This window comes from Colobus angolensis, unplaced genomic scaffold (assembly GCF_000951035.1).
Source record: "Colobus angolensis palliatus isolate OR3802 unplaced genomic scaffold, Cang.pa_1.0 Scaffold105, whole genome shotgun sequence".
Taxonomy (NCBI): Eukaryota; Metazoa; Chordata; class Mammalia; order Primates; family Cercopithecidae; genus Colobus; species Colobus angolensis.
In genome coordinates, this window is record NW_012111475.1 from 4,954,511 (window position 1) to 4,979,319 (window position 24,809).

General features: G+C 49.1%; 1 protein-coding gene across 3 annotated transcripts in view; it reads left to right on the forward strand.

The window, feature by feature from the left end:
• The window catches only part of BTBD9 (BTB (POZ) domain containing 9), a 445,323-nt gene extending 421,725 nt beyond the window's left edge, over positions 1-23,598 (forward strand). For all 3 annotated transcript variants that reach the window (XM_011944428.1, XM_011944442.1, XM_011944434.1), the window contains 2 exons: positions 6,154-6,232; positions 22,945-23,598. In XM_011944428.1, coding sequence (XP_011799818.1) covers positions 6,154-6,232; positions 22,945-23,142 — 277 coding nt within the window. In that variant the 3' untranslated portion in view covers positions 23,143-23,598. The remainder of the gene's footprint in view (positions 1-6,153; positions 6,233-22,944) is intronic.
• Positions 23,599-24,809: the final 1,211 nt, after the last annotated feature.

Consider the following 24,809-nt stretch of genomic DNA (forward strand, 5'->3'; position numbering starts at 1 on the left):
ATGCATGTGTCTGCATGTATTAATTAATTAATATATAACACATATATTTGATGAGAAACATATTTCTTTACTGCCCTTTTAGTGGAGAGAAGGCAGACTATGCCATGTGTTGAGTTTGCTGTGTTTACTTGCCGGTCTGGCCCTGGCCCAATACTTTCCTGTCTCTGCCTCCCCAGTGTTCAGCAGGTCTGCTGCAGAAAAGTTCTGATATGTGCTTTCTCTTTATAGCATGTGCAGTAGAGTCACATAACTTTCCAGATTCAAGCAGACTAGGCACCCTCACCCTTGCCACAGGATCCTGAATCTCCAGAGGAGGCAGATCAAGGCTCAGGACAAAGAGCTGCTCTCTACTGAGCACTACAGTCACCCTTTCTCTCATCACTTATGGGCCTGTGCAGTGTCCTTGTCATCCAGAACCACTCACACAAACCCTGCCCTTGCTGATGGCAACCGTACATTCCTCCCACCCGGTGGCTCTCCTATCCTCTGCTTCCTTCCGATGGTGACACAGCTGGCTGGAGCCAGCAGCACCACCTGCCAGATCCACACTGCTACTGCAGGACCAACTCCACTTTCCCCCCTAATTTTTATATTTGTAATTTAGCTAATTCCATCTCCGGCAAATTCCTGCCCACCTGAAGACAGATACTGTTTTAATCCCTTTCTCCTCTTCTGTCTCTTTCTTTTTATTTATTTCAATAAATACATAAGAGAATGTTTAAAATACGTAAGAGAATAAAAATAATATAGCATTTCCTCACGTACTTATCCCCAGAATTGACCATATTTAATAATTTTTGCATATACTTCAAGTCTTTTTTATTTTAATCAAAGAAATGAAACATTCTAGCTAATGTTGAAATCTCCTTTGTTCCCCATCAGCAGTCCCAGTCCTCGCCCGCTCCTCAGAGAACAATCACTGTCATGAATTTAGCATCTATCCTTCCGGAATATTTCACACTACTTTACAGACCTGTATGTTTTCCTGAGTCACGCATACAGTTTAGTGTGTGTAATCCCATATTGTACATATTGTCCTCTAACGTGCTTTTGAGCAAGCCTTCTGTTTTAGATCTTTTTCCATGCTGATCTTTTTGTAGAGAGAGCACCTGCTGAGCCTCTTTTCTTTCCAGTTTGCCATATGTGTGAATGTAAAGAGGTGAGAGTAATAGCCAACAGTTAATTTGCTTTCACCACGTGCCATGCTCTTTGTGTTTTCTCCTTGAGTCCTCACAACCCCAGATGGTAAATACTGTTACCACCCCTACTTCACTTGGGAAACAGAGACTTTAGCAGATGGTCACTTACCTGAGGCCACCTTATGATCCGCTCGTGTGTATGATCCGTATGGTTCTGGCCACTGGGATTTCTGGCCCCGGAGTCATGACACAAACACATAAATGAGGTGTCAGTAATGTTCTGGGAGCCAGCAAAATAAAACCCAGGGGACAGTGACTAGTCAGTGCGTGGGCCTCTGGATTGGTGTCTTCATCTTGCCCTTTGGTGGAAAGAACCTCAGCTCACAGTCATTAAATCTGGCTTCTGTTGCTGACTCTATCCTGACAGCTCTAGGATGTCACACAGATTACTTCTCTTTGCCTCAGTTTCCTCGCCTCTGAAATGGGATTCAGATTGCTGACTGCCTACCTAAAAGATTGTGTTGGGAACCAAATGAGATAGATCACGACTCTAAGACACTTTGTAAACCACTCAGTGGTCTGTGGATGGGAAAGGCTTTTAGGATGACAAACTTGGCCCGTTTTTTAACTTTCCCTATTAACAGACCGCCTACCATGTTCCAGCTACATCCCCATGATTTCATTTGCATTACAGAATTTAATCCTCATTCCTCAAGCAGCAGCTTTAGAAAGATTATTTTAAATCCCTTGTTTATCTGGCTTGCTTAATTACTACTCTGGCAACAATATCTCTTTTTTTCCTTTTTTAAACTTCATATACATAGTATTTTAGCTTCATTATGGGTTAAATTGAGTTTTGTGGGTGGGCCTGGGCACCCTCTCAAAATGTATAGCCTTATTTCTATGGAAAAATTGTTTCCAAGCATCAAACAACCAACTACAAGGCAAGTTTTGGAACGCCACCAGTTTATAAGTTGGGACCACTGTACTGTTTGCATTGTTCTCTAATGAGTTTGTGGAAGGAGAGCTAATCTCCCTGGTGAGATTACACACTTCTTGAGGAAGGGGCACTACATCTTACACATGTCCTCCATAACACCCAGCAGGTGCCAAGTGCAAGGATGTATTCAAAACATACTTGTTTAATTCTTCCAAAGCCCAGCTTCTTGTCTGCCTCCAAGACATGGGTGCTGATGGGAGTCACCTTGGGTGCTCCAGGAACCTCTGTGGTAATCATTGAATCATATACTGTCAAACTTGACAACTCACAGATGAGGCCCAGAAACACAGTGTGTCTTGTCCAGACTCATTGGCTGAATGTAATTATAGTAGTAGTAACACTATCAACTATTTTTTTTAGTGTTTAATGTATGCCAGTACTTTTCTAGATGTTTTACATTTGTTACTGTACTTCATCTTTACCCAAAAAATTTAGGTAGTTATTCCTATTATTCCCATGTTACAGATGAAAAGACTGCAGCCTGGAGAGGTTAAGCAACTTGCTTAAGGTGCTAGAGCTGTTAAAAGCACAAAATAAAGATTCAAACACTGGCAGCCAGGGTCCAGGGCCCATGCTCTGCACCCCTGTGCCACATTGCCCTGAGTCCTGAGAGACCAGGAGGAAAGCCTGCCGTCTTGACTGTCACCCGTGGTCCTCTCCACCGGAATACTTGGCATAATAATGCAGTGCTGGCATTCTCACTGGCTCCATGCCATGTGATCTGTATTATTAAGTCCTCGGACAATAGGCAAGATAGGTACATTGTTTACTGCTTACATGTATTACACATTCTACCAAGTTCAAACAGTACAGAACAGCACCAAAGTAAACTAAATGGCTCTTAAAATTCTTCCATCCAAAGCTAAAATCTGGACCAACATTTTCGCAAGCATTCTTACAGACACCTATGTTTTAATACATGTGTGTATAATTCTGCACATGTGTGCATGGTGAAGAATAAACAAAAAATAAAGAATTTAAAAAGTAAATAAGTTTAAAATTTTTATTAAATAAGAAATAATTAAAATTTAAAAATCATACCTATGTGTATAGAGACATATTTACAATTGGACATAATTGGGACCTCATTCTACATGTGTTTCTGCGAGCAGGTGACTGGTGTTATTTCTGTTAGCATTGCTTAAATGAGGAAAGTACACTCAGGGGAGGGTAACAGTTCATCCAGTCAGAGCCAGTTTGGGGTTGGGACTTCAATCCTGTGTGGGTGTTTTGTTTTTATTAAGCTTTTTTGTTTTTATTAAGACCACATTTATTTTTTGACATTCATTGCTCCTGTTCAAACACCTTCCTCTAAGCGCCCAGCCCTGGCTCTGAACTGGGCAGGCTGCCATGCCTCTAGTGGTCTGTTGTCTTTCCTGCAAGTTTTGCCTACTAGAGAAGAGATTCTGAGTGCCTGGTGAGTTGGAATGTTTATGCAGCTATCAATAAAGCCCAGTAAACATGGCAGTCAAGCTTTTGCATTGACTAAACAATGCTGGTGTTTTTTGGCCCTGTGAAATCTCAGCCGAGGCAGCTCCTTTGAGGTTTCACAGTGATTGCAAATGTGGCACAGTCGTGGTGGTGACCACTCCGGTGCCACCTTGTCATTTCCCCTTCAAGCAGCCATGACAAGTTATTCTGAAGAAGTTCCGGGGAAATGGAATCTGATGGGGAGAGAGAGATAGATGCTCATCTCCTCGTTCTAACCAACTTCCCTTACTACTGATACTTTGGTCTCAGAATTGGTATCCGGCTCTGCTGAAAATGAAATCATATATTCAACTCTCAGGCTGAAGTCCACTGTGATTAGATATTAATGCAGTGTGATGGAGGATTGGTATTAAATTGAGACCTTCTGATCTCCTCAAATGTTCCCTCCCGCTCAGGCTGCTGCCCTGCCAGCCCTGCCTCCCCTGCCTCCCCAGGCAGAAACAAGGGCAGTGGGGCCAGAGCCCAGAGCCCTAAACCCACTGCAGAAGCCTGGCATAGGGAAAGGGGAGTGGAGGCAAGAGGAACAGCAAGGGAGAGAGGGGAGGGAGGCCCAGGTTCAGGCCAGCTCTGCCCAGGATGGCTGCCAGCAAGACCTCACTGCCTGGGTTCCTTGAACCTCCTCTGCATCATGGAGGGAGGAGTATGTGGGACCACAGGGCCATGATTCTGGGCCTGCCTTCACTCTCAGAGCTACACACATGTTGTTTAGGACCAAGAGCTTCCAACTGTCCAGAATCACTTGGATATTTGACAGGCATCGAGCTAGAAGGCTGAGAAGAACAAAATCTTTGCTCAGTTTCTTCCATTCCTACCACCTCCCCATGCCAGTCCTTTTTGTGAAACTGTGACTGGAACCTAATAGCTGTCACCAGCTACTGTCACTCATCCTATTTCTGTTTCTCTTTCCTAGAGGCGTGGCCTGAGAAGCAGCCAGTGGGCCAGCTTTAGTGTACTCTTTAGCTTCCTTTAGGGACAGGGATGGGACTCTGATGTCCCAGTGTGAACCTTGGCCAGGGGCCGCTCCCTTCACTTCCCCCCACCTGCTGGAGGAAGAACATGAGTGTGGTCAGTTCCACTGCTTGGCTCACAAGAGAGAGCTAGGCCTGTGGAAACCCCACAGGGTCTTGCAGGACCCCTGCCGGCCCACGGGCTGCATCCCATCTAGCAGACCCTCCAAGAGAGCTGGGGATCTGGGAGGACAGCAGTCGCTCACCAAGAAAATAGGGCACCAGCACAAGCCCTGGGCATGGTCAGATGGCGTCACCTTCATGTATGAATAATAGCATTTTTACGGAGAGAGAGATTTTTCTAACTGTTTCCAGAACACTGGTTTCAGGGGCACAGACTTTGCACACAAGATGGTAATGACTTTTTAATGACCTTAAGGGGACAGGTGTCCAGGTGGCAGTGAATCAATCTCAGTGGGAAGTTCATAGTGAGAGGGAAGATGGAACACCTGAAACCAAAGGGGGAAAGCAAACTGCAAATACATAGATATTTTCTTTGCTAACATTACTTGGTAATTAGACAATTACAGGAAACAGCTTCCCAGCAGCTGGCATTTCCACTGTGAGAGCGGAGGAGGGATGGCAACAACTGTGAACTCGTCACATTTATTACAGAAAATATGATTGGAGTTTACAGTCGTGGGTGCCGTGCACTCCTCCGGTGCATTCTGATGAGCTGCTGAGCATTCAGCCAAGAGCAGAACTCCTCCTCTCAGGTCCGCTCAGACCTGCTCTGCTGAGTCTTCAATGAGCTGGCCTGGCCCGTGCCGATCAATGAGGAACTGCCTTTAAAATATCGGGGATGCTTTGGAAACCACCCAGACAGAGCCAGGCCAGTCTCTTGAGAATAGATGGTGTTGGGGGCAGCATTTTGGAAGCAGGAAAGGAGGGGGTAGAGGCCTGTGGAGAACTTGCCAAAACCCCCATGTGCCATCACTCACATAGTGGGGTCAGAGGGTAGTGCAGGACCCCCGCTGCCCCAACCCAAGTGCTGGAACTCCGCAGCCCTCCCACATCCCTGCCCTCTTCAAAACTCTCCTCCTCCCAGAAGCCTCCCGTGCTGAGTAACTGCTCCCCCTCAGATGTGTGTCTGACGAATGACTGAGGTCATTCTGCCAACAGCCCTGAGGTGGGCCCCATCATGGCCCCATTTTATAGATGGGGAAATGTATTATGACCTCCTGCCACCGTGATTACATCTCTTTGTCCACACTCTTGTCGTAATGAGCCTGGTCTGCACTTTGTGCTTGTTTATGGAGGGCTTTGTAAGAACCCTAAGTGACATTCACAGATGGGGAGGAGTGCCTTCTGGGATGGGGTTGTAAGCTCCTGAATAGGGACACTGTGTATGTCCTGCCTCTCTCAGCCATGCATTAGGTGCAGCCCTGCCCCCAGCCCCTCCTACTGTGCAAGTCTCCGAGGACAGGAAGCCCTCCCTCAGCGGACATGACTTTGTCAGCCACACTGTCAGTTAACTGCACTGTCTAACCAGGCAAATGGTTGTTTCCTCTCCCAGGTCCTGGCAGTCAGTGAGTTTTGAAAGACAGCCTGCCTCCTTCATCCGTATCGTTGGGACACACAACACAGCAAATGAGGTAAGGGTCTCTTTTCATGAGAGGTGCTGTACAGGTAAATGCTACCTCCTGAGTTAAGTGGAATTGTTTGTTCTGCCTGCTAATGGCCTGTTGTTCAGACAGCATGGTAAGGAGAAAGTCCTGCAATTGCACAGTGGGGATATCATTATCATTTTTTGATATCTCTTCACTGGCAAACAAAAGCCAGCTCCTATTGCTTTGCTAATTCCTACAGCTTTCTGTGGAATCGGCCAACCACAGACGCCTTGAGAGGTCAAACACCCCATCCCTTGTCTCTGAGTCCTCAGCCCTCCCAAATGACAGCAATTGTATGAGGTTCCTTGCCCCTCTGAGCATGGTGTCTAGCAGGCGGCCGTGCTGCTGACCTGTCACTCCCTTGCTGTTTCATCGTCACACTGTGTCAAGCGTGTACCTCCAAAGAACCCCTGGTTTGAGAGAGGCAGCATAGGGAATGATGGGTCAAAATGCAAGAGGTACATGAGAAACATAAAAGTAGTAACATTTCTACAATTCTGCCTTTCCATGATCTTTCTCAGATGTATGCAGGATTGGCTCTATGGTGTGCCACCACGACAGTCGCATGGGACCCACTGCGTGAGGTTTAATGCTCTGTGGCACCATCTTGAAATGCTTAGGGTCTTTTTACCTTTGAATTGTGTTTTATAAATGAAGCTCCACAGCACAGTGGAACACACACCAGGACCTTGGAGCCTCAGCCCACATGGAGTCCTGCCTCCTGCCCCTTCCCACGTTCCTGCCATGAGCTCTCAGCCACCCACTCCCTGAGCCAGGATGCCTGGGTTCTACTTGGCCTGCCCCTCCTCATCTCACACATGATCACTGCCCTCTCCACCCCCAGCAGGGGCCCTGGCACAGGGATGGACGGGGCCAGAGTCTGGTGTGAGTCCTGAGCTCAAGTCACAGAACAGGGCCCTGGGTGCCCGTGAGGGGCTACACTGGCTGGGGGTGGTGGATGGGGGGGGGCAGTCCCTGTGCCCGAGGTAGCACATCATTAAGTAGCAAATAATAACTAGCGTGACAGCTTGAGAGAGAGAGACCCTAGATGAAAGCAGAAAGGTTTCTTTCTGCTTTTTGAACACAGGGCTCCTCGTTTCCATCCAGCAAATGGGCCCTGTGCTCAGGATTCATGCATTGTCTTTATGGAATTAAAATTTCCCCAGAACACATCAAGGTGTTTCTGGTACTTCCAAAAGCATTTATAAATGTGAAAATATTGTGATAATTTAAATTCATTTTGGCTTTGTATTTATTTAGAATAAAAATGGTCCACATCTACAATGTGTTTCTTGCAGAGAGGAGCTTGTAAACAGAAACCTGGAACTTTTCCTCTTGCCTCTTTATTTCAAAACAAACCTGAAAACTATAAAAGTAAACCAACTGATGTTTTCTAAAGAAAAATTCGAGAATTATAAATACCAGGTCATAAACAATTGAAATTTTTACATAGTAACATATTGAAATCGAATGAACTGTTTCATTTGCAGTTCTTGCTTTTTATACAGTGCATCCCCCCCAAAATTTTAGACTGTTTTTTTTCTTTAATTCCTAAATGGAACTCTGAAATTTTGTATTACAACAGAAGGAATTCTCAAGTCAGAAAAGGTTAAGAAGCAGCAAGGCGAGTCTGCTCAGAGCCTTCTTCTAGGGCTGCCCTCGGTCCCAAACCTGTTTCCTCAGTGACCAAGGAAGAAGAAAAGCATCTTGGACATTTTTTTTTTGAAGCTATTCTAGATGAAGAATGATTTCCCATTACAGAGCTCTGAAGTTGGAGTGTAAGACCTCTCTTTCATGATGAGTTTCCCAAAAATATTTGTGCAAGGGGCCCCGACCACTTTGGTGGAGATTGGACCAGCCATTTTAAATGGGTTGGACAGTAGGTCACTAGTTAACTTGTAATCCGTCCCATTTGGCTCATGAATAACTTGCTCAGTTGTCTTTTTGAATCAGTTATTGATCAGGGGGAAAAAAGCCTCAAAGTAGTGTTGCCAACTGAGAAACTTTTTTTTTTTTTTAAGACGGAATCTCACTCTGTCACCCAGGCTGGAGTACAGTGGCGCAATCTCAGCTCACTGCAACCTCTGCCCCTGCATTCAAGTGATTCCCCTGCCTCAGCCTCCCAAGTAGCTGGGATTACAGGTGCCCGCCACCACACCCATCCAATTTTTGTATTTTTTTTTTTTTTTGGTAGAGACAGGTTTTACCATGTTGGCCAGGCTAGTATCAAACTCCTGACCTCAGGTGATCCACCCACCTCAGCCTCCCAAAGTGTTAGGATTACAGGCGTGAACCAGCCACCATGCTGGGCCAGGAAACATCTTAAGTCATAAAATACATAATGAACAGGATCTCATTCTCAGAGCACAGAAAAAGGCACAATAAGCCAGGTGCGTTGGCTCACACCTGTAATCCCAGCACTTTGGGAGGCTGAGGCCACAGGTTCGCTTGAGCCCAGGAGTTCAAGACCAACTTGGGAAACATAGTGAGACCTTGTCTCTACTTTAAAAAAAAAAAAAAAAGGCCAGGTGTGGTGGCTCATGCCTATAATCCCAGCACTTTTGAAGGCCAAGGCAGGTGGATCACTTGAGGTCAGAAGTTTGAGACCAGCCCGGCTAACATGGTAAACCCCATCTCTGCTAAAAATACAAAAATTAGCCGGACATGGTGGGACGTGCCTGTAATCCCAGCTACGTGGGAGGCTGAGGCAAGAGGATCACTTGAACCCAGGAGGCCGAGGTTGCAGTGAGCCAAGATCGTGCCACTGTACTCCAGACTTGGCAACAGAACGAGGCTCCATCTCAAAAAAAAAAAAGCAAGAAAAAAAGAAAACCAATTAGCAGGCACAGTGGTGTGCACCTACATGTAGTCCCAGTTACCCAGGAAGCTGAGGCAGGAGGATGGCTTGAGCCCAGGGGTTCAAGGCTTCAGTGAGCTATGGTTATACCACTGCATTCCAGCCCTGGGCAACAGAGTGAGACCCTGACTCAAAAAACAAAAAATGTACAATAAAGCTGAACTTTACTGGGCATCAAGAATATAGCAAACCTCAGAGAATGTTCTTTACTGCAGCATACTGGGTTCTGGGACATTATTTGAAAAAAGTCATAACAGAGAACAGTGGAAATGTGTGTAAGCAAGTATGGCAAAGTTCAGAGGCGTGAGGGACAGGGATCACATCAGGGAAGGAGGATGACTTGGGCTGGTCAGGCAGGATTCCTGGGAGAGACGGCTCTAGAGGACATGACCGCACGGACAGGAGCACTTCATGGAGCTGGGGAAGGCTGCAGCATAGGACAGGAGGCTGGAGATGAGTGTGCGGCACCACCCTGATTCACAGTCCCATGGGAGCCAGAACTGTGCCATCAGAAATGGGGGTCAGGGCACCTCCCTCACTACGGAGCGTGGCCTGGAGGCCAGAGGATGCAGGGTTTCCTCCGTCTGTCCCTACTTACTTGCTAAGTGACATCAGCAGCTGTCTCAGCTGGCTATTCCATTGGCTAAAGTAACACTTTGATTTCTCACAGTCCCGGAGGCTGGGAGTCTGAGGTGAGGGTGCCAGCAGGCTCTGGTTCTTGGTGAGGGCCGTCTTCTGGGTTCTGTCCTCACACAGCCTCCTTTGGTGTGTGCACTTCCGCGAGAGAGAGTGAGAGAGGGCGCCGGCACAAGCGCTCAGTCTCTTTTCCTATGACACCAGTCCCATCATGGGGGCTCCACCCTCATGACCTCTGCTGAACCTGATCACTTCCCAAAGGCCTCACTTCTATCCCATTCCATTAGGGGTTAGGACTTCCACAGAGGAATTTGGGAGGGACACGAGCATCAGTCCATAACAGTGGCCTTCGTTTTAGTCAGAGCCAGAGAAACACTGTGTCCCTCTAGCTACTCAGTGGTTGTGAACCCAGAGACTTTGTGCTAGCTTCAAAAACTATCGATGGAGTTGGTCTATGGCATGGAAAGGTCTGTCTGTGTACGTACGATACAGGGAAATCTGGGTGAAGAAACACTTTGCCAAATGGCGCAGATAGGCCTGTCTTCTGCAGGTGCTTCCCCATCGAGAGAGGAGCAGGCAGAGCAGGGACTGGTAGGGAAGCGCAGCGTGGAGGCTCCTGGGAAGAGCATTCAAGAGAAGACGGTGGCTGGGCAGTTTGGCAAAAGGCGGGAAGTGGCCTGGACAGTGTGTAAGTAGCAGCTAGCAGAGCGGCCGGCTGTTTAGAGAGACCTGAAGTCGTTCTTGGGGGCAGGAGCCCAGTGAGTTAATAGCTCTGCACGGTGACCATGGAAACTGCCCCGAACTCCAAACACCCCGGCGGCTGCTGGAATAGGAGAAGGCAGACAGCAGGCAGTGCATGGAAGCAGGCCCCCCGGGCTGGCCTGTCTGAGCTAAGGCGGACTGGGATTTCTTGCCCACTGTAGGTGTATATCTGTCTTGCTCCAGTCGGCCAGGCCTTCCTGCATCCAAACGCTCAGCCTCCGCCTGCTGCATGCTAATTTTTCCCACTTCCCTCCGATCCGTCCAGCTCTCAGGCGATGGTGGCCTCGGTAGTCTGTGAGTTTAGATTTCTTGATCACCTGCTCTGGCACGCTTCTGATTTTCTGCAGCATTCCATCCCTCTCCTCTGGGAAGTGCACGTCTGCTGCTGGCATCTGTCTCTCATCTTCCTTTGTGAGCACTGCAGCAATGAATTCATTTAATTTTTTAGCTACGTTTACAACTTCTGTCAATAAATTCCCCCAATGCTTACCTCTTAAAGACTCCAGCACTTCCTTCTGTGACCCCTGTTCCTTGTGTACTCAGCATCATCCTTATCATTTATCTTAACTCCTCAGAACACTCCACTTTCACTCCCCCAGTGTGTGCTTCTGTCGTCCTCTGCTGCCTGCTCGCCTGGCTCTGGAAGCTCCCCTGTGCTTGGCCGGGTGCTCACGCCTGTCTCTTCTTCACCCTCGAACGCTTCCCCCCACTCTTTTGTCTTCCTCCCATGCTCAGCACTAGATGGCAGACAGATGTCGGTGTGTCTTTCAGCACATCCACCCTCTGCTTCCATTGTTTCCACGCACCTGATTCTCCCTACTGCCTGTGGCCAAGGTCCTTCTCGACCATTTCCTCCGTCACTTTATGGTGGTCTCGGTTGCCAGCTTAGCAAGCTCTTGGTCATTCCTGTGTGGTCACCCACCTGCCTTCAATGCTAATCAACTCCGAGCCACTGGGGAGACAGACGCTGCTCCTCTTCTAAGTCTCCTGTGTCTAAAATAAACTGGACCTTGTCAACATTACAAACATCGAGGGAATCTTTAGTTTCAGCCCCAAAAACTGTGCTCAGAACCGCACTGGTTCTGATGTGCGGGGTCTCCAGCAACTCTTCCATTTCATGTTATTAATTATCTGAGCAAATAACAAAGGCACATACCTACATCCTTAAAGAAACCCAGCTGGCAGTAAATGAGATCAAGTCTATGCACCCATGAAAATCAGTCAGTGGTGTTCAAGAAATAGAAGTTATGCCTGTTTCTTTTTGTGGCTTTTATGAAAACATGGGTTTCAAAGTTCTAGAGTGATTTTTTCTCAGTATGCAGGGAGCTCAGGGGCCACAAGCAGTCTGGAGGGTTAAAAAGGACTGTAGGAAAAGGAAACTCTCTGCAAGGTATTTGGAAAGACAGGGCTTCTGCTCACCAGAACCTTCATGAAAGCTTTTACTAAGTCAATAACAGAAACTGAGGATGGTATTGACAGGCTTTAGGCAGCTCTCAGGTTCCATTTTACCTACTGAATTTATATAGTGAGGAGGGGGCTGTGTTAGATTCATCTTTGTATCCCTGGCACCTAGCATGGTGCCTGGCACATGTAAGCATAGAGGACCTGTTAGCTGAATGAATGGGTGAGTGATCTGATCTGTACACCCATCTCTCCCTCTCCCAGTCAATCAAAGAAAGCAATAAAGGAAAAGATGTAATAAACCAACTTTTCATTATCGAGAGGCCGTGGCATTCCAAGACAGAGTTTCTGTAGTCATATGGAGGATTTTCTTAAACCAGAAACATTTGTAAATGGGAAAGTATGCGCACCAGATATCTCAGCATCTCCTAGCTTAGGACCCTTATAATAATAGTCATTATTATTAATTACAGTAATAGTAGCTAGTATTTGCTGAGCACTTACTGTGTGCCAGGTTCTCTTCCAGCCCTTTATTACATGATTTAATCCTCATATATGAAGTAGGTTCCACTCTCACCCTCATTTTAAAGATGAGGAAACTCAATACTAAGTGTTGGCAAAATTGTGGAGAAGTGGGCAGTTCTCCTCCAGTGCTGTGGGCGGATAGACTGACCCTGTCACTCTGGAGAAGAGTTTGGCATTTTGTCCTAAAGGAGCGTGTGCACACATTCACCCTATGGCTGAGCGTTCACTTCCATTCCTATGTATATTCTCCGACGAAGCTCTTGTACGAGGTTAGGAGGCAACAGTGAGGATGCTTTCACCGCAGCCTTGTTCATCCTGAACCCAACGGGACACCACGCACGTCCATCCACGGAGGATGGATAAGCAAAGGACAGCATCTCATACAATGGGCTGCAGGGACTGTAGGTGGATGAACATAACAGCGTGTTGAAGGACAGAAGCCAGACACCAAAGAATATGTATACTAGGATTACATTCATGGAAACTTCAAGGCAAAGTTTAACTATAACATTCATGCATACACAAGTGATAAAACTGCTAAGAAAAAGAAAGCAAGGGGATGAATCTTATCTGAGCCAGAATTGGGGTTTCCTCAGTGAGGGGGAGGCACCACTGTTTCTTGCCCCACATGGTATTTCTATGGGAAAACTATGCCTTATAACATAGTTTTGGCAGTAAAAATTTGGTTTTAAGCAAAGAGGCAACTGAGGCTGAAAGACATTAACTAATTTGTACGAGATCACCCCAGTCTTGAGTGGCAGAATCAGAACGTGAATCCAGGCAGTCTGGCGGTAATATCGAGGCCCCTGCATCTCCCACAAAGGCATAATAGATGGCAAGGTGCAAAATGAGCCCAGCTGCACCCTGGCCCAGAACTCTATGAGTCAAGCATTGATAAGCAGGTGGCTCTGAGCATGCTGTGTGCACCAGTTTGTGCTAGATCTTGGGGAGAAATTGAGGGAGGACCCTTCCTTAAGGGGATGGCAGCTTCACCACCTGATAGAAATGAATCCCCATAAAAAGCCCCTCAACTCTGGGTGAGGTTTCAAATGGCTGTACCTGACTGATGGTAGAGACATCAGTGAATGAAAACAGCAGCCAGCCCTGAAGGAGGAGGGTGAGTTCTGATCTGTATAAAATGGATCTAGTGATCCTGGCCCTTGGAGTTTGGGAGCCATGAATGAGTTTATGTCTTATAAACATAAGGACCCGGGAGGGTGGGAGGTTGCAGACCACTCTGCATGCTCACCACTCCTTATCCAGGGAGAGTGATCAACCCACGAGCGTGTCAGAGGAGCATCTGCATGAGCCGACAGCAGGACAGAAAGTCTGCAAGTGGCTGCTTGAGCTACCCTCCAGGACCACTCAGCTCAGGGCCTAGAGTGAGGCAGAATTTATTTACGGGCTTCGGCCAGGCCAGTGAGTGGCTCTAGGCTCCCATGCCACCCGTTCCCATAGCAACATGGGGCTCTAGTGGAAAAAAACAAAACAAGGAAACAGATTCTTAAAAAAAAAAAAAAGAAAAAAGAAAGAAATGCTCCTTCCTGGCATGGTGATAATTATATCCCAGGTCCCCCGCCCCAGGTCTCATTCCACTCTCTCTGGCTCCCCGAGGACTTCCCCTGCAGCATCCTCCAGAGGACCATTGTCTCAGCCCAGAAGCACCTCAAAGCAGTCGGCTCCAGGGCCTGAACTCCCAGTGGGCCAGCAGCAGCATGAAGCAGACGTCCCAATGGTAGAGCGCAGAGAGAGCAAATGGAGAGGCAGGCCTCTCCCAACAAAAGCTCCTGGTCTGCAGAGAGCACTGGTTCCAGCCTTCAGACTCCAATTCTGTGCGGGAGAGCACCTGGCCCTCCAGGGGCTTCATGTCCCAGCAACTGGAAATGGATAGCCACAAAGAAAACCTGCTTGGGAATAGAAATAATGGAAACAAACTTAGGTTTCAGATGGCAGCACAGAGGCCCTGTATGATGTATGCCAGGTACTGGGCCAGAGAGGAGGCAGTGCAGGGACAGCTGGGACAGTCAGGCCCAGCGGGTAGCCTGGCACCTGTGAATCTGCATAATAGTCCTAGCAGAAGGCTCTGACTAGGTCCCCACCACACTGCAGTTCTTGGGAGCAGAGACTGTCTTGTGGCATCTTTGTGTCCTCAGCACCCAGCCCAGTGCCTAGCACACAGTAACCCCTCTATAAATCAGACCAGGGGCCAGAGCATTGGTGCAGGATTCCAAGGGGAATGAGCTCTCAGAATCACTTGTGACAGCCTGAAGCCAGATCAAAGAATAACTGAAGATGGCACCAAGGCTGTGACTGCCATGCCCTTGGAGAATGGCAGAGCTCTGATGGTTATAAAAGACTGTGGAAGCATTCGGTTGCACAAAAATATAGGCTAGGGGAGAGGCAGTGAAAGCTGAGCCATCCAAACAAAAACTTGGATTTAAGGATTATACCTGCAGAGAATGATCAAAGCCAGGTGCCTCAGAAGAGCCAGGCTAAGAAGAAAGGGGCTCAGAGGCTCTAGAAGCTGGCTCCACGAAGCAGCACTGGGCAGGCAGGGGGGCGGAGGATGCACTGAGGAGGACGAGCAGTGAGTGGAAGGAAGGGAGAGGGCCTCGGCACTGGTGCCAGCTTCACCTCCAGCCAGCTGTGTGGCCCCAGTGTCATTTCACCTCCCTGCCTCTCAGGACACTTGCCTTTGAAATAAGGAGAGTAAACTAGATCTTAAAGCCTCCTTCCCAGTAAGACAGGAAAAAAGGCAGAAAAATATTTAGTTTGTTTCATAATTATAAAAGAAGACCTTTTGTGGGCTTCTTCATATTTAAATGTTTGTTATGAAAGATTTTATCGGAAGAAAAGAGAGGAAAAGCAGGACAACATTGAGCACATGTGGTTGTTTCAGACACTGCACAATCCTTAGATAGACCTGTCATATTGGAGCATCAGTAATTCTCCTTCCTCGATTGGCCTGGGAGAAAGTGCCCCCAGACTTGGGCAGACGAGTACCCAGGAGCCTCCCAGCAGTGAGACGCATGGAAACAGCAGCTTGTGAGGTTCCCCTCAGATGTGTCCCATTGCTGTGCCAGCAGTGAGGGGTGATGCTGGAAGCCTCCACGCAGCTGGAGCCCTTTGAGACAGAAGGTACATGAGGAGCCTGGTCACACTAAGTGAAGAACCGCCCAGGCAGCTGGGGACGCATCGGCCAGCCCTGTGGGGAGATCAGGGCCATGGCCAGGCTCTCTTGGTGCCTGTCCAGTGTGGGAAGGGGGCCCTGGTGAGGCCAAATCTACCAGGTGGGGAGATTCAGGCATCCCAGAAGCCTGCAAACAAGAACACTTCCCTTTTTTTGTTTCTTAGTTTTTCAAAAAAAAAAAACCTCTACCACTCTTTGGCGGAATCCATTAAGACAAGAGAGTAACTCTCTCCCTGGAGCTCTGGAGTGTACACACATCAAAAACAGGGCAGGAATTCCACGGCTGCCTAGAGTTATATGGATTGGAAAGGCTCTTCCTCCAGAACCTTCCAAGCAACAGCGTTCCAGTTATCTGTGGGTATCCTGGCCTATGTGAATATGAGAAAAGGATATTGTAAAGTTTTTTAAAAAAGTTGTTGCCATATATAAGCACTGTCACCCAGAAACTTACTTCCATACCTAGTAGGGGTAAGTACTTGTGCAAAAATATTTGGGTATCCTATCACCCTAAGCAATACTGAAAATTTGTTGCTCACAATTTGGAAATGTCTCCCTATGAAGTAATTCCTGGTTTTGTTTTTTGTTGTGTGTGTGTGTTTGTTTGTTTGTTTGTTTTTGAGACAGAGTCTCACTCTGTCTCCAGGCTGGAGTGCAGTGGCATGATCTTGGCTCACTACAACCTCCGCCTCCCAGGTTCAAGCAATTCTCTTGTCTTAGCCTCCCAAGCAGCCAGGATTACAGGCGTGCGCCACCATACCTGGTTAATTTTTATATTTTTAGTAGAGACAGGGTTTTGACATGTTGGCCAGGCTGGTCTCGAACTCTTGACCTCAAGTGATCCACCTCCCTCAGCCTCCCAAAGTGCTGTGATTACAAGGTGTGAGCCACCGCACCTGGCCCCTATGAAATGATTCCTTAAGTGAAAACAATGTGTTGGGCTGTTCGGATGCACATAAAAAACCATGGTTTATAAAAAGGGATATATTTTTGGAGGCACTCATCTTCATTTTTAAAGGAACAAAAACAAAACATCTCTATGGTCTGTAGATGGACTGTTAACTTCTGCTCTGAGGCGAGCATGAGAGAGGTGTTAATGGTGACCATCGTCAGGATCTGTTTTGTCACTGAACGCTGGGTGGGTGTGTGATGCCACCACACCAGCCACTGTGAAAGGGAAATAAGGGATCTTTAGGGGAGCGTAAGTTAGAAGCCACGGCTTTGCATCTGACTTGTGGATAGACATCAGGAGGTAGGTATCTGTTTTATAAAGATTTGTCAGCTTGCATTTGTAAGTTGAAAGCTTGGATCCGAAATCCTGTTTGCATTGGTTGGCATGAAAGCAGTCTGTGGAAATTACTCAGGAGGAACCAGGAAAGCAAGGCAGAGTCATTGATCAACATTTATTAAATTTCCCCAATTTCTGCCGCAGTTCACAGTGGACTCTTATGCCAACTTGGGAAAATTAGCAAAGGCTTCTGCTTTTAAAAACCTTGAAAATGTGTCAAGCAAATAGCGCTTAGGGAATCCCTCTAATGAGAGGCAGCAGCCACCAGCCAGCTGAGGAATTAGCCTGGTCACCAAGAAGGGGCTAGCACATTTGTGTACATCCTGTCCAGGGTTCACGGAGAAAAGAACACCCAGGCTCTCTCCAGTATGTTGTGAATTATGGCTCCCAGAGAGGCAAGGCAAAGTGATCATAAACAGCAGCTACAGAAAAGGACACACGATTGTGACTGGGGCTGTGTCGGATTCATACACACGACCACATTCCAAATTAGCCGGCTTCTCTCGGGGGAGAGATCCAGAGGCCATTGAAGACGGTTCAGCGAAGGTGCCCCTTTGTGAGCAGCGGCAATCAAACAGGCTAATGGGATACATGATTGCTGAAAAGGGGAAGGGAGAATGATGCGGCGGCCGGAGTAATGGTTTTGCATAAATCATAGTGCGGTATGCCTCACATCCTTTCCAAGAGGTATTGCAGTCTTGGGAAAGGTTGGAGAAAAGAAATTGAATCACATGAGCTTCTGAGCAGAGACTCAGAACTTGGCTGTTCCACCTCGAGGGAGGCCCAAAGGTGCCTGGTGGAAAGAAGTGGGCTGAGGAGCTCGGGGTTACGGTGGGATGGAGAGGGCCACTTGCCCAGTGTTTCCAGATTTCCCTCCACCATGGCAGTGATGACTTCCTCCAAGCTGCCATCACCCTCCTCCAGCTCCTGTGTATAAAAAGCACTGCCGCCTCCCTTCCCTCACACTCCTCTCCAAGGGCCGGAGGCAGCTTCACGCCCAGCCCCAGCAGCGTGGCCACCAGTGAAGGTGCCAGTTTCCCCACAACAGGCTTGCTTTTCACTACTGCTCCCAAGAACAGAATTGGGACTACCCACAAACCCCCCTGAATGCCCATGTGCATTGCATGCAAATCTGAGGATTTCTGGGGTCCCAGGAGAAGTAACCCCAGCCTCGTACACGTTGATGGGCATCTGAGTGGTCTAGGAGCTAGCTGGGTGTTGGCTTACACAGTTGCCACATTTGGCTGAAGGCTGCTAGGCTTAAACCATCAACAGAGATGAATGAGCCAGGCACACTGCTCCATAGAAGGGTGACCAGAGTGAAGTGCAGACAGGCTGCCAGGAGTGAGGTGCCAGGGCCCAGATCTTTATGTGGAAATCTTCTCATTCCCTTTGCCTCCCAACCCCTCAAGACCTCACCTGTGCACACCTTCCTCTCTGTAGCCTGCCCTGACCTCTCTTCCAGGCAGAATCAGTTTCTCCCTCGCCTCTGATGTATGAAATATTGCTGGCCCTGTGCTGGTAGAATTGTTTGTATGAGGCAGGCATGTTGATACAGTGGAAAGGTCCAGGCTTAAGGGATGCACAACCCTGAGGTTCATTCCCAGCCTGCCCACTTGCCATTTGCAGAAGAGTGAACACACGTCCCAGCAGAGGTGCCTCTGCCCCCATCTGCCCGAGAGGTCCTGAGGGCAGGGGCCGCACTGTGGGCGCACCTGCTGGAGTCTGCACTCAGTGAAATCATCGCAGGGAAAGGGTCTGTGAGAGTCCTTGGCATGAGTGCAGGTCTGCGCTGCTGTGCCTGGAGCCCCAGACCTGCTGCTGGCCACCTTCTGTAGCACCACAGTATGCCCATCCCCGTCCCTTCCAGGGAGCCCCGACAGTCACTGTGTCCCTTTTCTTTCCGTTGTCAGTCTCACCTAGTCTGTTACCAGATTCTTTTCTTTCTCAATTTGAAAATGACTCCTTTCTATTGATTCCAAATGGCTAATGCCAAGGTTTAAAGGTTTGTTGTCATCTAGTTTTTAAAAATACTTGTTATTTGAATTTGTCACCACAAACATATATTCCTTTTTAAATAACTTTTTTAGTTTAAGAAAGATTCGTTTTTAAAGAGTCTCCTAGGCTGGGCGTGGTAGTTCACACCTGTAATCCCAGCACTTTGGGAGGCTGAGGTGGGCGGATCACAAGGTCAAGAGTTCGAGACCAGCCTGGCCAACATAGTGAAACCCGTCTCTACTAACAATACAAAAATTAGCTGGGTGTGGTGGCAGGTGCCTGGAGTCCCAGCTACTGAGGAGGCTGAGGCAGGAGAATCGCTTGAACCTGGGAGGCGGAGGTTGCAGTGAGCTGAGACAGACCCCTGCATCCTAGCCTGGCGACAGAGCGAGACTCCGTCTCATAAATAAATAAATAGTCTCCTTTGTCCAAGAGTATCAGGATCCCTGCCCAGCTCCAGGCCAGGCCTTCACCCTATCCCATTGGGTGTGGCCCCTGCCCCCACCCTTCCACCCCACACCCTGCTGTTCCAGGCCCTCCTTGCTCTGTCACCACCCTTTGGCTTGAGAACCTGTGTAGTTCTTCCTGTTTTCCTTCCACACCAAGTCCCCCCTTCTCCATCCTCTCTAGCTTGGCTGCCTCTTCCTTCCAGACTCACCTCAGATGTCTCCTCTGCCAGGAAGCCTTCCCTGACTCCCTACCTGGCTGGGTCCCACTCCTCTATGGCCCTGGGGCTCCTTCTCCCTGGCTTATGTGACTGCTGGCCTCACTGGACTGTACACCCTCTGAGGGCAGCTGGGACCTCGTCCAGTCAGGCACGTAGGAGGTGCTTCGTGCTTGTGGTATGTGTACCTCCTGACCCTGCTTACGTGTGCAGCGTCATCCTCTGGCCGTGTCTGCTGCATATGTGACGCTTATCTGTTTGTGTGCAGAGGCTGTTCCCTCCCCACCTGTCACCTGTAGCTTGCCCACTCCCACCCATGGCATGCTGTGCCTCTTCACCTGCCTATCCATTTGTAAAAACACTCTTTTTCACTTAGAATCTTCGCCACACAGTTTGTGATATAATACAGTTAACTGCCTGTGTATTGCCTTTGAATCTGGCAGCACCTGCGTGGCCTCGTGGAGATGCTCAGGGAGACTGCACTTCATTTAGTTGGGATTCTGGGGCCACAGACTGGGACGCAGCTCTGAGATGGCCCCAGTTACTTGCAGAGCCACAGGGAGTTCAGTCAGGCAATTAAGGCCTAGGGCTTCCAGGGGCTTCTAGAGTCCCCTAACTTGATGGCAGAGCCTGCTGTGAGCTCAGTGGCATCAGGGAGAGAGACAGTTAGGAGTTCTTTAGGAGAAATATCCATAGGAAAACACAGCAACAGTTGAGATTGGCTGTCAGTCTTGTTAGGTGTGTTGGGAGTAACAGCCATTTGCATTATTAACTGAAAACAAATTGGCTAATGGGCTAAACACAGTTGTGCCCTTACCACTGCCCAAGTTAGACAAGAGATAAATGCAGCTGGAAATGAGAAGTAGAGTGAGAACCAGGGCACCGACAGGTCGGGTCGTGGAATGTCTATCACATGCTCACCACAGACAGCATCTCTTCCCAGGCTCTTACCAGCACAGTGCGGAGCAGAGGCCCGCCCTGATCCCTCCTCCGGTGGGCGGCCGGCTCTGAAGAGCAAGCTGTAACACTAGGCCACTCTGAGGTCTTTTTTAACTTTATTTCTCAATCCAGGGTTTTTATCGATTTGTTTATTCTTGTGCAAGAACCCGAGTCGGTAGAAGGATAACTAAGCCTTGTCCTGGAGTCAGATCGGAGCTGACAGATGAGTAGAAGGAGGCAGGCAGCGGGGTGGGCCACGGAGCAGGAGGCACCCTGAAGGCGTGCGGGCCGGGGGAGGGGGGAAGAGCTGGCCTGGAAATTAACAGGACTGTAGAGAACCTTGCAAGAGCAAAAGGAGAGAAAAACCATTCAATGCCAGAGGAGCGAGCTTGAGGAAAGGTAATAAGGAGTAGGACAAATGTAAGTCAATTCCAGGATTAGTGTCAGCCTGAGGCTCTGGGGAGCAGCCTCCAGAGATACTGACGGAGCAGGGAGAGCAGGGATTACACAAATAACCGATTAAAGAACATGATAGGGCAGGATAAAGAGCTCCTGTGTCAGCAGGGGGAAGGAGCAGTAAAACGCAGCCTGTCCTGAAAAGTCCTGTGTGTGGGCGTGGGAACAGAATATGGCTCTGGGTCATATTGCAAAAGAGAATGGCATATTTGCTGGGTTACGAGAAGCTTTATTGGGGGTGTGTTGAGGACCAGGACTGCACACTCGGGTGTGCCCTGGCCCTGCAGAGCCTGACCTCACCTATCCCTGGGCGTGGAAGGAGAAGCACTCATAAGGCAAGTGATCCACGAGTGGCCAACATGCCCAGGGCAGTGTTGTTACTGAAAAGCTGCAAGAATGTGCAGCTGATGGAGGAGTGGATTAATGGTTGTCACCTAGAGGATGATTCCCAGATTCACACGGCCTAGCCCAGGGCAGAGCTGATGGCCCAAGTAGTGTTCAGATCTCCACATAAGGCCTTCCCCTAGGACGTAAGCCCTGCAGATGGACCCACAGAAGGAGATTTTATAAAAAAGGAAGGAAAGAAAGGAAAAGGAGGGAGACATAGGCTAAGTGGGGGCGGCTTCAGCCGTGAAGCAGTGAGGGCTCTGCAGGAAGCAAGGACCGGGTCTGAGACCCTGCCCGGTAAGGAGAGAAATCAGCTCCCTCTAAAAGAAAATGGCAGCTTCCAAAACAGAGTGGACACACCAGGAAGACACGGTCTCAGTCTTCACATGAGGAAATGTGAAATGTAAACAGCGGTCAATAAATGAATTGAAGTGGGAATATGGAAAAGATAGTGATGCAGGGAGGTAAGCATGGAATTTATATTTTCAGTATAATTCTGCAGTTGATACTACATTTGTCTCTGTGAACTTGATTCCATGGTAGAAGGGCGTGTGTATGTGTGTGCACACATGCTCGTGCTGTGCCAATGAGAGCCCCCACCCCGCCCTTCTCTCCTGCACCCCTCAGCTCACACATGCATGTCAGGTCCCCCCTGAAGCACACTGTCTACTCTCCAGGTCAGGGCCATGGCTTACCCTTGCTTGTGGGGCGCTGAGCTCAGTGCTGTGCCCTGTCTCCACGGTGCTGGCACGGTGTTGGCACAGAGTTCATGGTGCTTCCAGGCTGGCCTGCTGTCAGGTACGCAAACTTCTCTCAGCTCCTAGAGGGTGACTGTCGGCCAGGTGGCTGGCTTCTGCACACTGGGGGCGTTTGTTCCAGGCTGGCTTGAGCCATATGAGGTTGAAGTCCACTCCCCAGCACAGCTGCCTTGACAGGGTCTGTGCTCAACCATTGCAGGGCCAGGGAGAATTATGCATCAGGAACCAACTCAGGACAGGACACTGTCCCATTGCAGGGCACGCGCACACGCCTTCACACGCACTCAGACTGGGGCCCTGCCGACGCACCCATGAACCTCATGTGCACAGCTTTGGGACGCGGGAGAAAACCAGAGTACCCAGAGACAACCCACGCAGGCACGGGGAGAAGGCACAGATGCCACACAGGGTGGACGTCATCTGCGGACCTGCTTTCCACAACCTCACAGAATTGAACCACCACCACCACAGTCAACTCCTGTTGACTTTTAACCCAACTGCCAAATACAAAAATGAATTAAAAAGAGAAAAACCCATTAGACAAAGGTTAGCAAAAACGGAATAATCCAATGTGAACATTTTGTAGGAATCCATGTCATGGTGTCTGTAACTTCTGGGCCACTGGCCCATTTCCTTTCATCCTGACTGATCAAAATGTCTTTACAGCATGCTCGTTGCCATCAGGTGTCTGCGCCGGGGCAGGCGTGGGCAGTGGGAAGGATTTCCGCTAACTCCCTCGTGGGAGCCCCCAAGCTGGGCAGGGCAGGGTCCCGACTTGCGGCAGCTCCAGGGCCGCGTGCTGACCCTTCACTCATGGGCCTTTTCCTTTTCTCTCCCAGGTGTTCCACTGTGTCCACTTTGAGTGTCCAGAGCAGCAGAGCAGCCAGAAGGAGGAAAATAGCGAGGAATCGGGGACGGGGGACACCAGTCTGGCCGGTCAGCAGCTCGACTCCCATGCCCTGCGGGCGCCCAGTGGCAGCTCACTACCCTCCAGCCCAGGCTCCAACTCACGCTCCCCCAACCGGCAGCACCAATAAAGGAGGCAGCGGGCCTGGTGTGACTTGGTGGGCTTGGGCGACGGCAGGAAACGGTCTCCTCCCTGAGCAGGGGTCTTTGTTGACTGCCCCCGCCCCTGCCCCTTTCCAGGGAGGAGCTGCAAAAGCAGACACCGAACAGGTTTCCTCCCAAGGACAGAAAGGGGCTGCTTTGTTCTTCTCAATTTGTCCAAATCAGGCTGGTCTCAAGGGGGAGAAAATGGGTCTTCAATCTTCATCAAGTCCACCATTAACACCCTACCTCTCTAATCTAGCCCAGGCGCAGGGAACGGGAGGAAGTCATAGACAGGCCTGTGTTGGAATACAAAAATGGCACGCCAACACTCAGGCGGAGGAGAAGGCGTCAGGCCTTTGCTACCGGGAGGCACCCTTTAGGAACGGGCTTCCTTAGAGTGTTCATTCTGCTGGAAAACATTGCCCTGGCAACCAAATGATTTTGTTTTTCTCTTAGTTATTCTCCAGTCAGTGAATCATACGTGTTCCAGATCTATTTGAAATGCTCAAGCAGCAAATCACTAGTTTTAATCCCTTTTGATGCTATAATTTTCCTTCCTTGGTTTTGAACGGTTCAGCTTGGGGGGACAGAGGCCCATCATGCATGTCTCCTAAATGAGACACGGACGTGGCTCATCCTGGCACTTGGGCCACAGAGGAAGTTCCGCAAATACACACGAGCAAATCAACCTGTGGACACTGGAGTTAATAGTCACTCGTGTGGCTGTTATTCACCTGTCATTCCTGACATGGATCCAGCCTTTAAGCTTGGGAGGCTGACAAGGAAATAGTTACTATGTCTGCTGCTAATTCACTGTTCAGAAGTCCATGTAGATAAACATATACCGAGTTCTGGCATGGCCACACCTGCCGGGGACTGCCATGGCTTAGCCGCCCCTCCAGTTGTGTTTAGCGGAGCATTGGAGAGGCAGCCACCTGCCCATCAGCGTCGGGAACGCAGAACTGGGACTCCGTGCTTCCCCCACACCACAGTACTCAGCTGGGGATCGAAAAAGAGCAGTTCTAAGAAGCTTTTCTCCTAATCCTCATCGAAAGGACCTCATCTGATGATGGTGGTTTGATCTGGCTCCGTCTCTTACTTAGTGATTTCCATTCCAGTGCTGCCTGCCCTGGGTAACTGTGGACATCATTGCCTGTCCCTCTGCTGTCTCCAGAGCTCCTGCCTGTGTCGCCATCAGCATCAGCCTGGGAGTCTCCCCAGGATGGCACGGCACGGCACACGAGCAGCACCGCGTCCCTGGGTCTTCGGCGCCAACCTGCAACCCTGATCAGAGGAGGGTGAGGGCGTGGGAGTTTCCTTTCAGTGTGTCAAAGACATATCAGCTGCGCTCCAAAAAGAGCCACCAGGTCAGCCGCTTCCTCCTAGTTTAACTTGGTTTTGAGTTATTTGTCCATATGGAAATAGTAGGGTAGCATCAAATTGCATGATTAAATTGGAAGACTGTCTTTCCGTGTGAACACAGGATAGCAGACATCAGAGGGCCACTGGGTCAGGGCGGACATGTTCCTGGGGAGAAGCCAGGCTCCGCAGCTCTCCATCCTCCTCAGTGGCTCCAGCTGCAGGGCTGAGCTGCTTCCTATCCCCTCAACTCTGCTCTCTGCCACTCCCTGTTGTGTGGGTGAGCGCAACACCC